The sequence below is a fragment of the Colobus angolensis genome, unplaced genomic scaffold (genome assembly GCF_000951035.1).
Source record: "Colobus angolensis palliatus isolate OR3802 unplaced genomic scaffold, Cang.pa_1.0 Scaffold517, whole genome shotgun sequence".
Classification (NCBI taxonomy): Eukaryota; Metazoa; Chordata; class Mammalia; order Primates; family Cercopithecidae; genus Colobus; species Colobus angolensis.
The window spans coordinates 106,611-120,232 of record NW_012118677.1 but is presented as its reverse complement, the minus strand read 5'-3'; the positions used below and the strand labels follow the sequence as shown (position 1 = coordinate 120,232).

Below are 13,622 nucleotides of genomic sequence, written 5' to 3'. Positions count from 1 at the left end.
ACTAAAAATACAGAAACCAGCTGGGTGGGATGGTGCGCAGCTCTAGTCTCAGCTACTTGGGAGGCTGAGGCAAGAGACTCACTTGAACCTGGGAGGCAGAGGGTGCAGTGAGCCAAGATTGTGCCACTGCGTTCCAGTCGGGGTGACAGAGCGAGACTCTGTCTCAATGAATAAATGGACATAAGGTCCTAGTGGATTTGCTAATTGATCTTTCTTTCCGGAGATATCCATCTTTGACAATTTAGAGTTGGTTTATGAGATTGTACAGCACCAGGTAGTATTGTCAAAAAGCTATCTATTTTGTCATAATATAAAAATATTGACCAGGCCATGCTGTGATAAAATCTAGTAATTATATAATAAATGTTTCAAGTACAGCAAGTAGAAAGAACAGATTCTTATTTTAAGGTTGTTTCTTTACATCTGATTGTTTAAAATTGACTATGGCAATGAAAATCAATTTTAATTTTAAGAGGTAACAAAGAAGTGAATATGAGCTCAGGACTTTTGTGGGTAACATGGCCCTATCAGCATTATTGGGCTATTGGCACTGGCTTTGGCAGCTGCCTTTGCCACATTTAGATTAACAGTCCCTGCTTCTGTTGCACAGCCAGAACCCACAGCATTGTCTGCCTAGTGACAGCCAGCCTTCACTGGGCGGCAGAGCACAGGCCCATTATTGAAGGAAGCACTATGCATATATCACTGCACCTCTGTGACTATTGATGCTGTCTGTATTTCAGACTTTGCTTGCAGTAAATCTGTGTGCAGTCCACATGCATTATGCTTGTGCTGTGTATACACGTGAGTAAGTATATATGGCACAAAATGTATAACGTAAACACATAAAATATGCTCTTTCCTCACTTAAGGACAAGCCCTTTGTGTTTAGTGTGTCCCATGTGCTCTGGAAACCAGAAATTAATACATGAATATTTATCCTGTTTAGGCACCAGGGATGTTAAACAGCTTAAAGAAAAATAGATTGCTAATGAAACATGAAATAAGTTATTTCACATTTCTGTTCTAAACTATTACTGGTATCTTACTTCCATGCATACAAAATGCCTAATGGCATACATGCAGATATGGAATATTTCCCATTTGGCTCAGCCAGCGGTACCTGTTTGCCATTTTGGCATGACTCATCTGGTGCCCAGGAGTCCTGAAAACAGTAGGACATGTTGTATGCTTTAATCATTTGGGAATGTCAGTTGTTTTGGTACTGTTTTAGTGCTATCCCTCAATGCAGCTTTGATTATTTCATTTTTGGCTACCTTCTGTGATTATAGCTCTTTACTTAAGTGTAAGATCCTACTGATACTTTAGAAATGACAGGTAACACATCCAAATGCTTCAGCAGATGACCAATCAGTAGAAATATAATGAATGACTGCCTGCTATCTGCCCAGTGCCTACTAGGTGTTAGGTTCTTTAATTCAGTTCACTTATTTCCCTAAAGATTTGGGTAACATCCAGGAAGATGCCAGTTATGAGGCTGAATGTTCTAGCACCTTCAGAAAGCTACATCATGTTCAGAGTAGCGCCTCTCATTATGCTACCCTAACTTCCATAATTATGGGATCATTTTATCATGAAGAGACTTTATAAGGTGTTTATTTTTTTTTCTTTTCTTTTTTAAAACTAGACAGGGTTTCACTCTGTCACCCTGGCTGGAGCTCACTGCAGCCTTGACCTCCCAGGCTCAAGTGATCCTTCCACTCAGCCTCCCAAGTAGCTGGGACTACAGGTACATGCCACCATGCCCAGCTAATTTTTTACGCTTTGTAGAAACGGGGTCTCCCTATGTTGCCCAGACTGGTCTGTATCTCCTGGGCTCAAGCAATCATCTCGCCTTGGCCTCCTAAACTGCTGGAATTACAGATATGAGCCGTTGCACTGGGCCAAGGTGGTTTTTGTACTGCTAGCAAAAAGGACAGAGCCTAAGACGAGCTCATCTTATATGGAACTTCATAGTTTAGTAAGATTCCTGTGTATTTCTTTGCCATTTACTTCATTTTATTCCATTTCATTAATACTTCATTATGAAATGGAATCAGTAAAATGGCAGAATACCACAGTTTCTCTGGAGGTGTAAAGTGTAAGGTGTGTTTCAAGTGATCTTTGGCTGCTGCATCATCATCATAGTTACCATTTATTGAGTATTTACTGTGTGTCAGACACTGGGCAAGCTCTTTAAACCCCAAGAATTGTGAAACACAAATGTACCTCCAGCTGCACACTCACATGTATATGCACACATGCAAACACATATACACACAAACACACACATACACACACACACACACCCCGACCCAGTTACATAGTCACCACATCTGAAGCACAGATGAAGTAAGGAAACACAGTTCATGTTTAGGGCAGCTTTTGGCGTCACAAACCGCAATCCGTTTAAATGCTCATCTGATTTAGCAGCTGTACTTTCAGGTGCCCCCTGACTTTGGAAGACATTTCTGTCAAACCCCCATCGAGAGTGTTACAGCCTGCTGAGCCAGTTTTTTCTTATCAAGCTACGGTTCTAAATATTTGTGAGACTATCCGAAGTCCCTGGGGACCAAGTCAGCTCCCTTGAACCAAGTGAGCTCCCTTGTGAAAACGTGGGGGTTTCTAACAGTTCTCCTGAGCACATTGTAATTTATCAGTTTCTCTTTACAAAGCCTTCAAATAGAAGGTTACGGTGTTATCATGTTCATTCGTAACCTTTCAATTAAGTAATTCCAGCTGTATTCACTTGCCACGGCCTCTTTAGTCCCATCCTTAGGAGATTGCGAACTCCTGTCACTTATCATTGAGAAAGTACGGTATTTTATTCAAAGACACATTTTTCTAAGACAGTGAATCTGTTGCTATCAAATGATCAATGTCATGTTAAAGGAGTTTCTTAATAGCATACATTTAAATAGCTCGTCTTAATAGCCCAGCAAGCTCTTAGGCTGTTTGTACACATGCAAGGTTATATCAGGTGCTATCCATTCAACCTTTGCTGTAAATTCACTGCATAGCTACTAATGATAGAAAAGGATTGATGATGGTGGGTGGGATTAACCTTGGCAGGAAAGAGAAGCAGTGTGATAGGGAACAGTTATAACTTCCAGAGGCACATTTGAAGATTAATTCAGATAGTAGCCAGAGGGCACAAGTGTTTTATTTCGCCAAAAATGGAAAAAATATTTTGTGTAACTTCTGTTGAATAAATAGCAAGATGCAAATGGCACGTGGCAAAATGTATTTCATGTTGCTTCTGATTTTCTCTTGATAGAGTCTGAATTGTTGAATTAAAACTCATGGATGATTTTCATAAATGAAATATATATCTTTTACATTGTACTGGGTTGTTGATTTTTATGTTATAGTTACTAATATATATTCATTTCACATTTGGACAGATACAGCAGATGGTGTATCTCAGGAGCTCTTCTCTGCTGGCTTGGTGGATGGTCACGATGTAGTTATAGGTAAATTGTTTTTTAGTATGCACTGTCATTTTGTTGGTATATAAAATGGAAATGTGTTTGGAAGCAAAAGTGTTCATTAAGGAATAATTCACTCTGAATATTTGAAGAATTCTTCTTGAATTCTTATCTTTTATGTAGAAGTATATTTAAGAATCATGTTTGGACGGGTGCCATGGCTCATGCCTATAATCCCAGCACTTTGGGAGGCCAAGGTGGGTGGACCACCTAAGGTTAGGAGTTAGAGACCAGCCTGGCCTATTTGGTGAAACCCCGCCTCTACTAAAAATACAAAATTAGCTGGGCATGGGTGGTGCATGCCCGTAGTCTCAGCTACTCGGGAAGCCGAGGCAGGAGAATCTCTTGAACCTGGGAGGCGGAGGTTGCAGTGAGCCAAGATTGCGCCATTGCACAACAACAGTGAAACTCCGTCTCAAAAAAAAAAGAAAAGAATCATATTTAATTTTCTTTTTTTCAAAAGCTCTTAATGTAATCCTGTCTCATGTATCTGGACATGATTTATCCAATGAGGAGCCTCATTTATTGGAAATATAACAAAGAACTCAGAAGACCCAAAAGTCCGTGATGTAACAAAAATAAGATGCTGTAAATTCTGTTCACTAAAGCATAGGAACCTTTGAAACCCTTACTCAGAGTTTCTATATTCTTTCTTTGGACACAGTTCTAATAAACTTAGAATTCGTTTTTTCAGCTCTCAGCAATATTCATTGTAAAATCTCAGGTTTGGATGGGAACTTAAACATCAATCAGGCCAGTTCTTTCACTGTATAGATCAGGAAATGAATTCCTAAAGAGGTTCCGTGGTGTGTCCAGAACCATGCAGCTGGGACGTGGCAGAATGATTTCACTTTGTGGGTCTTTCTGCCTCCTTTAGAATCATAAGATAGCTGTACAGAGATAGGGGAGCCTGCTCAACATAGACTGCTGATAGGAGCAAGCAACCACCCATAGACCTCCTGACAAAGCAAAGGAGGTGGAAAAGTTCTAAGACGCAGACAGCCGTCTGAGAAAATGTGTAGCCTGGTTCCACCTAGAGTGAGGATGAATAGCTCCATGCTCTTCAGCAAATTCTGACTTCATAGAGATTTTATGATGTATAATGATAATAACCCTAACTAATCAAGGTTAGTTAGCATATTAATAATTATGTTAATATATTAATTATATTATTAACTCTAATATTATTTAGGAGACTATGTATTATGATAATGCCTTATTAAAAAATATTCAACTCAAAACTGATGTTTGAAATGACATGCTCCCCTTAAATGATATGGTTTATGTTTGTTTTTGTTTTTGTTTTTTTGAAACAGGGTCTCACTCTGTCACCCAGGCTGGAGTGCAGTGGTGTAATCTCAGCCCAGTGCAACCTCCGCCTCCCGGGTCCAGGCAATTCTGATGCCTCAGCCTCCCGAGTAGCTTGGGACTACAGGCGCGTGCCACCATTCCCAGCTAATTTTTGTATTTTTAGTAGAGACAGGGTTTCGCCATGTTGGCCAGGCTGGTTTTGAACTCCTGACCTCAAGTGATCCACCTGCCTTGGCCTCCCAAAGCACTGGGATTACAGGTGTGAGCCACCGCTCCCAGCCCCTTAAATGATGTTTTAATTAAAAAAAAACAACTTATTCAAAATAAGTCCTTCCCCAATAACGCTGGAGTATGTGACTGAAGAGGGAGTTTAAGGTAGATACACACACCTATCAGAATGATTTGTTCCTAGTAACTTTGGAATGTAAATCATTATAAAGTGAATTATTTTATGTAAATAAGAGGAATTGAGTTTATAGTGGGAGATTAGAATTCTGACTAAAGACATAATATCCAATATGTTCTTTATATACAATTGATATGTCATAAATGCAGATACAAAGATACCTTTATAATTAGAAAAAAATAGGTTTTTTTCCTATTGATTTTACATCAAGTGTTCACATTGATTTCACAATGAAGCTCTAACTCCTTTGCCAAGTGACTCCATACATGAGGGGACACAGACGTATTTTAAAGGAAAGTGACTTAACATGCATTTATGTGGTGTGAATGTGTATTCCCTTATATATCTTGTCTTTCACATTTTCCTTTACAATCTTGTGAGGTTTAAGGCCAGCTAAGTTCTCACCTAAGTTTTCTAATCAAATGTGAGAGGGAAGCTGAGAAAAAAGATTGATTCAACTTTGGTGTCTGCTTTAAATTCCGTCTAAGAATTCATTATGTTAACCTACCAATTCCTTGATGAAGATGAACACTCTCCTTCATTAGAAAAGATAAGTACACACTTTTGTGTCTTAGTTTACCGGAAGAAATAGAACAGCTAGATCAGGAGACCCTGCAAAATATATTTTCCTTGAAGAGAGCTATGGTCTGTATGCTAAGCATCCAGAATAGAAAATTAATCAAGTGAAAATGATAATCAAAAACTTCTTTGAAACACCTACTAATGTCTCCTATTGGGCAAGAAGCCAAGGATCAGATTGTTCTTTTATTGGAGTTGATCCTGGCAGGTGGCTAGGAACACAGAAAATAAGAGAGATTCATGGAAAGGTGGTAGGTCACGTCTTCTTTTAAGCATGGTCCTTGCTTCAGACCTGCAGTCAAGTGTTTAATGTACTACTTTTTTTGCCCCAGGCTCAGCTAAAGTTAAGAAGGTTTTATTGTTGTTGTTGTTGTTGAATTTTTAAAAGGAGGAAATTAGGAAATTAAGGCAGAGTTCATGTACAACTTATTGAGTGTGTTTTCAATACAATATATAACCATAAAGCTTCTCTTTTTCTATGCCTTAGTTAATTATTCTTCTAAAAACTCTTCAGCTTGCCTTTTTTCCCCTTCTTGGAGCTAAATTATTTCTATGTAGAAAGTGTTGGAGTAAGAACAGGCATATCTAACTCTTTTTGATATAGTAGCACTTAAAAATGCCTTATATGGATATCACACTTAAGTGTTTACAGACAAGGTTTATGTATTTCATTTGATCATCACATCAATTCTTATAAGGTAAAGAGGACAGGTTGTTTTAATCACTACGTTGCAGACTGAACACTGAGTTCCAAAGAAGTGTCTAGACTGTTGCAACTGGTAATGGTCCTTGAGCTTGGGTCTTGTTGACTCCCCAGTGTTGACACTTTGCATATAATTTATACTTTCACCCTTAAAAAGTAGATCCAGGTAATGATGGTGGTTCTTGTGTCCCCTGGGAGAAAAATAGCTTTTCCTTGTTTGTTTTTCCACGGACCAGTGGATGTTTTCTATTTTAATTGCTGATTATTTGACAAACTAATTTATTTGATCTTGTTCCCTCTAACCAATCCTAGCAAATCTGTACTCCCTCCCTCCTCATCTATTTCCCTCTTTACTGGATATGTCCCACCAGCATATGAATATGTTTTTATTTCTCTTATCTTCAGAAAGCCCTGTCTTTACCCCACCTCCCATTACAGCTATTTCTCTGCATCCCCTTACAGCTAAACTTATCAAAGAAAATTGCCCTGGCTTTGATTCCTTAAATCCACCTCAGCCAGGTGGATAAGCTGTCTCTTAAATCCACCTCAGTCAGACTTTTGACCGCCCTACTCCACTCAAACTGTTCTTTCCAAAGCTGCACCTGGGGAAAACACACCTGCAAAAAGAGAGTGGCAGACACATACGTAGGCGTGGCTGGAGTGAGGGGAGAAAGAAGGATGGTAAAGGACACGTGATCTGTGAATGGCTGCCGTGTTAAACCTGAGGCTCATCCTCAGTCCTTAGCATGCTTGACCTGTTGGCAGTACTGGGCATAGTTGACAATGCCCTTCTCCATGGTAAGCTTTTTCACTTGGTTTTAAGACTCCACCCTCTCCTAGTTCTCCCATCTTACTAGTATTTCCTTCTGTCTTTTTTGTTGGTTCCTCCTCATCTGTCTAACCTATAAATCTTGATGTGTCCAAGGACCCTTTCCTTAGATCTCTTCTCTTTCTCTACTTGCTCCTTTGCTGATCTTATCAGGTTTCATGGTATTAAATACCTTCCACTCTTTAACTCCCAAATTTATATCTTTGATCCAGACTTTTCTTTTGAATTCCAGACTGATATTCAGCTCCCCTTTTAGCATCTTCACTTGGTAAGGTAATAGACATCCAAGATTTAGTCCACAGTTTCAAAATCCAGCCCCTGGTATTTCTTCCCAGCCTGCCCCTCCAGAAATCTTAGACTCTTCATAGGCATCATCTCCAACTTTCCAGGTGCCCAGGCCAAAACCCTGGGCATTGTCCTTGACTTTTCTTTCTCTCATACTTCACATCCAACCCATCTGAATGTGCCCAGGATCCTCCCTTTGCTTACCATCTCACATCCCATCCTGTTTCAAGGCCCTCTGAACTCCCAGTTGAGTTCTTGTATTCATCCCTTTGCCGCCATCCCAGCTTCTGTCCTTGCCTCCCTTCAGCCTGTTCTCATCTCAGCAGCCAGAAATCCAGGTAAAGTAATCACATGCAAAAGGCCACATATGGTGTGGTTCCATTTATATGAAATGTCCAGAGAAGGCAAATCCATAGAGTCAGAAAGCAGAAGAGTGGTTGCCAGGGGCTGGTAATGAGTGGGGCAGGGGAGTGACTACTAAGTATGGCATTTCTTTTTGGGGTGATGAAAATGTTCTGGAATTAGAAGTAGTAATGTTATGCCCAGACCGTTTATTCCCCAGAGAAGACCACCAGAGTCCGGAGTCAAAGCCAAACGGCAAGGATCTTTATTGCAGGTTCGAACCTGGAACTCTCACGCTGGTCGTGCAACGAGCGGAAGAGCTCCCCAATTGGGCTCAGGACAGCGTTATATAGTCAGGGGTAAACAGGCACAGAGTCATAGGGGATTTTGTACAAATCAGACGTATGACTGGCTGACATTTGAACAAGGCAACTTGGCTGATTATGATTGGTTCCCGCCATTTCTGATATTTCAGTTGCTCTTTTGAAACACTGATGACGTTTATCAGGGGCTTGCAGGGCAGGGCTCGTTTACCCGGCCTGTTCATCTGGTCTGTTCTGGTTCCTGGTTTCCTGGAATTGTTTGTCTGAGCTAGTCCTGGGGGCTGTTTTTCAACCTTGCCCTATTTCACCTTGTTGCTAGGTTTAGCAATGGGGAGGGTACACACTTTACAAAAGGCTTTGATGTGAAATATTCTTGTGATATGCCCTTTCAGTAATGGGTACACAACCTTGTGACTTTACTAAAAACCACTGAATCGTGCATTTTAAAGGGGCGAACTTTATAATATGTGACTTTTAGTTCAATTTTTAAAAAGTAAGCCAGATTGTGTTCAGAGTTCAATCAAAACTCTGCAGTGGCTCTCCACCCACAATCGCCATGGCCTCCAGTCCTCTACACTGTGCCACCTCTCACTTCTCGGATGTCTCCTCTCCTGCTCTTCCCCTTGCTCGCCCCACCCCAGCCACCCCAGCTGTTGAACTTGCTCTTCTTCCAGGACACTCCTTCTTCTTTAGGGCCATATATGCCCACCCCCTGGTGCTTAAATATTGCCTCACAAAAGGGTCTCCCTGAGCAGCCTTATTAAAATTGCGCACCATCCCCAACTCTCTACCCTCTTTCTTATTTCGTTATTCTACCTAATCTCTCCATATTCAATAGCCTGTATGTTTCATTTATTTATTTTGTCAGCTATATAGGACTTCCCCTTGAGCATCAGTTTTTTAAGGTCAGAATTTTAATCTCTTTTGTTAACTGCCACATTCCCAGTGCCCCAAACTGCATTTCACATAGTAGGCCCTCCATAAACATTTGTTAGAGATAAACAAATCCCATTTTGATATATAATCAGATATATCATAACATTTACTTCAGAAACAAAGGATACTTTGAGTTACAGGATTCTAGTGTTTTAAGAATTTTGCTTTCAAGATTGCAAAATTCAAAGTATTTGCAAATATGAAATAAGTTCACCTGAGGAAAGCTGTGTAAAGAAAGAGTCCAGTTTACATTGAGGTTTGAATGATTTCTGACACGTGTATTTTTTCAGCTTCTATAGTATAAAATAGCTAACATTTGAATAGATTAAAAATCTGTTTCTTTCCCATCAGCATTTTCTTTTGAATTGGAGTAAATGCTTACAACATTGTGAAAAGGCTGAAAAAGCAGTAGCATATGTTATGGAGCAGTGAATGTTATGAGTTTTACTAGAATATGGCAAACACAGGTTACAAAAAGTCTTCAATACCTAGCTTCAGGGTAGCCTGCCTTTAGTGTGCCAGCCTTTGCAAAGCAGAGTCTGGATTGAAGAAGGGCCAGTATAGTGACATGAAGTGATTGCTTTCGAGCAGAAGCAAAGCAGTGCAGAAATTAAATGTGCTGTTTGTAGACTGAAATCGTAAACCCACTTCACTTGTGCTTAAACTCAGTGCTACCTTAGGCAAGAAACAGGAAACATTCTTAGGCTTTGTGTAAATAGCCGTTGATAAGATTGGCAAGGCCTCCTGGGTGGGTGTTGGTTTAAAAACATTTTCAAGATGAAAAACTAGAGGACATGCATGCATAATTGCTTATCTTTCCTGGCTGGGTTGGCTGACAAGTGGAAAGAGACCAAATCTGAGTCCCTATTCTAGTTGTTTCAGAGGATTCCCAAGGATGAGTGATAATGAGACAGCAGAGAAACTCATTGTTTCCTTTGCTTCCTGGTGGAAAAACAGCCGGACAGAAGTAAGTTTTCTCTGCAATGGAAGCACAGGGGGAAAAATGCAAAACACAAAAATCATATGTACAAAAGAAAACAGTAAGTTCTCTCCAGACTTTGTGATATAAATTTTTGAGGAATTAGTTTAGTAAGTTTTAACCCTCAACTATGGAAGAAGGAACACCAGTGGGTATGTTAAGCTAAGCAGTTATGTGGCCAGCTTACCAGCTCCTACAAAGCTGCTGAACTCCAATCTGCACGGCTCAATACAGAGGCCAGGGTTTGACTGTGTGTTTACACAGGAAGAGAAGCTGCTTGTCAGATGCCTTCCAGAAAGGTGCCCACTGACTGCCCTTTGCTGCGTTTTTATACCATCCTTTTTCCAGCCTTGTAGCAACATATGTCTATTTCTTTAAGTGGAGTTTAGAACCAGATGTTGGAATTTCTGTTTCCTGAGAAGGGAGCTGTCTGCCTGCATTGACTTCTACAGTTTTCATTTGACAGATTTTGAGCATCACTGGCTAGTTGTCACTGGAAGGAAAACTTACTTTAGTGATAGATGTTCCCAAAGCTCTCTCAGTAGACTTAGACCTATTGTTCATGCCCTGTGGGATGCTCTTTTCCTGCACATGAAGAATCATGTTTAAAACCTGTCTGCCTGCAAGACTTACCATACATGTCACCATCATGAAGCCTCCTCTGCTGCCTGACACCCCACTCCTTGCACAGTTTGGAGGACAGCTTTTCCTTGTCTAGAATGCCAGAGAACCATATTTTTACCAACTCAAGACATATGGCTCTCATCCTGCTGCACTGCTGCATGCTTGCCTTCCGTTGTGTGGAGGCTGAAGACATCTTTAGGGCAACGCTTATCTTCTATGTTATTGCATCACTACCATTGTTGACACACATAGGCATTTAATAAATATGTTGGATAAATGAATGCATTGTATACCATTTGCAAGTTCAGTACTGGATTATTGCATGAATTGATGATTTGGATAATGTAAATATTGTTGTATCTTCCAAAAAAGAAATAGTAATTCACTATGATTGATTTTTTTCCCTCCCTACTTTTTCCCATGTTCCTTTCCTTTCTCTTAGAAATTGACTTGTCACATGACTTTTGAGTCTGGTCTCTTGGGAAAAGAATATGTTTTGTCTCGACAGCCTTCTGGTCAGGCATGGTAGGTAGCTCACGCCTGTAATCCTAGCACTTTGTGAGGCTGAGGCAGGTGGATCACTTGATGTGAGGAGTTTGAGACCAGCCAGGCCAACACGGAGAAACTTTGTCTCTAATGAAAATACAAAAATTAGCTGGATGTGGTAGGGCACACCTGTAATCCCAGCTACTCAGGAGGCTGAGGCAGGATAATTGCTTGAACCCGGGAGGCAGAGATTGCAGTGAGCTGAGATTGCGCCACTGCACTCCAACCTGGGTGACAGAGCGAGACTCTGTCTCAAAAAAATATAGAGAGAGAGACAGGGCCTTCTGTCCACTAGTGCTTGCTAAGGTTAAGTATTCTGAGTGTCTCTCAAAGTATGAGCTGTGAGTTGCCTATCTTATCTGGGATGCTTACTAAAAGTGCACGTTTCTGGGTTCCAGCCCAGAGATACAGCATCAGCTGTCTTTGGGCATAGAGTGTGGAAATTTCTGTTTTCAACAGGTATCCCAAGTGATTCTCATACACACTGGAATTTCATAGTCACTTTATTTATTTATTTATTTATTTTTTATTTTTGAGACGGAGTCTCACTCTGTCACCCAGGCTGGAGTACAGTGGCGCAATCTCACCTCACTGCAAGCTCCGCCTCCCGGGTTTACGCCATTCTCCTGCCTCAGCCTCCTGAGTAGCTAGGACTACAGGCACCCGCCACCACACCCAGCTAATTTTTTTGTATTTTTAGTAGAGACGGGGTTTCACCGTGTTAGCCAGGATGGTCTCGATCTCCTGATCTCGTTATCCGCCTGCCTTGGCCCCTCAAAGTGCTGGCGTGAGCCACTGCGCCCAGGCCATAGTCACTTTATTTTATGCTTATAGTAATCTTTGGAGATACCTTTAGCTCATTTCATCATCTATACCTTTCTCCCAGTCTCACTAATCTCCTTTTCTTTTCTGCCTTATTTGATTCTCTGCTGTCTTTAAGAGTCTGTTTTAAAACTGTGCCAGTTAACTTTCAAAAATCGTGTTTATGTGTATGAATGGTGTAGATGCCACATATATGGCATTGGTATAAATTTTTACCAAAATGAGTAGTTACAGTTTTGATTAAAACTAACATTGCTGCTCAGGAGGCAGTGGATCCTCCAGATGGCCTTCAGCTTTTATTTCTCTACAAAATGGCAAAGTGTGCTTAGGCTCTCAAGTATGGAAGCAACAGAATCTCTCTGCTCAGTCATGAGCATATGGTTAGATGTGCGAAGTGCTCTGTTCTTCCTGCTATAGTCAGGGATATTTAAGTCTGTTATGAGTGATCCACAATTTACTGAGCAGCAGTTCACTTTCACGACGACAGTCTTGGAAAACAGTGAACATATTTCATCTCATATTCATTTCAGTGATTATGCTGTGATATTCACTGATACTGACTTTCAGTGAAGAAAAACATTCATTATTAAAATAGTGTCTTTATTACACAGCTGTACTATGATTTTGAAATGGTGACAGGTAATAAAGGAAGAAAACTCCTTAAGCCCTTTCTGGATTTAGACAGGCTTGTGGTTAGTTGAATGATGTCAATAAATACAGCTGAGTGATTCCTGATTAAAAGTTGTCTGTGTGTTAAGTTTAATATCTTAGGGAATTAGGACTATAAGTACTTTGGGGGTACTGTGCTGATTACTTTTCTTTTATATTTTTACCAGAAATAAATGTTGACCTGTTAGATATGATGTAGGGTTTCTGTTTTCAAAAAGGCACCACTGCCTGTTTGATTGTAGCTCATTGCTCTTGGTTTCCCAATTATCTTTTCTTTCTTTAAAAAAGAAATCTTTATTGAGGTATAATATGTATTCCTTAAATGGAAAAATTGGACATTAATATTAAAAACTGGCAAAATTATATTTTGAATATTCACAAATGATAGGCTTGACTATCTAATATAAAAGTATCATCCATGTTGTATAATAATTCTAATTCCATTCAGATGAATAACTACCATTTCTAGGTGAGATAAGATATTCAGCAGCTGGGCCAGATGTGGTGGCTCAAGCCTGTAATCCCAGCAGTTTGGGAGCCCGCAGCAGGTGGATCAACTATGATATATATTAACATATCATAGTTGCACAGGAGTTCAAGACCAGCTTGACCAACATGGTGAAACCCCATCTCTACTAAAAATACAAAAATTAGCTGGTGGTGCATACCTGTAATCCCAGCTACTCAGGAGACTGAGGCAGGAGAATCACTTGAACCCGGTAGGCGGAGGTTGCAGTGAGCCAAGATTGTGCCACTGCACTCCAGCCTGGGTGACAGAGT

At 40.4% G+C, this 13,622-nt stretch overlaps 1 protein-coding gene across 1 annotated transcript in view; it reads left to right on the top strand.

Annotated features, from left to right (window-relative positions):
* Positions 1–13,622, top strand: part of STK39 (serine threonine kinase 39) — a 300,851-nt gene that overhangs the window by 238,046 nt on the left and 49,183 nt on the right. Inside the window, exon 20 of the mRNA XM_011960610.1 lies at positions 3,405–3,473. Within this exon, the coding sequence (XP_011816000.1) occupies positions 3,405–3,473 (69 nt within the window). The remainder of the gene's footprint in view (positions 1–3,404; positions 3,474–13,622) is intronic.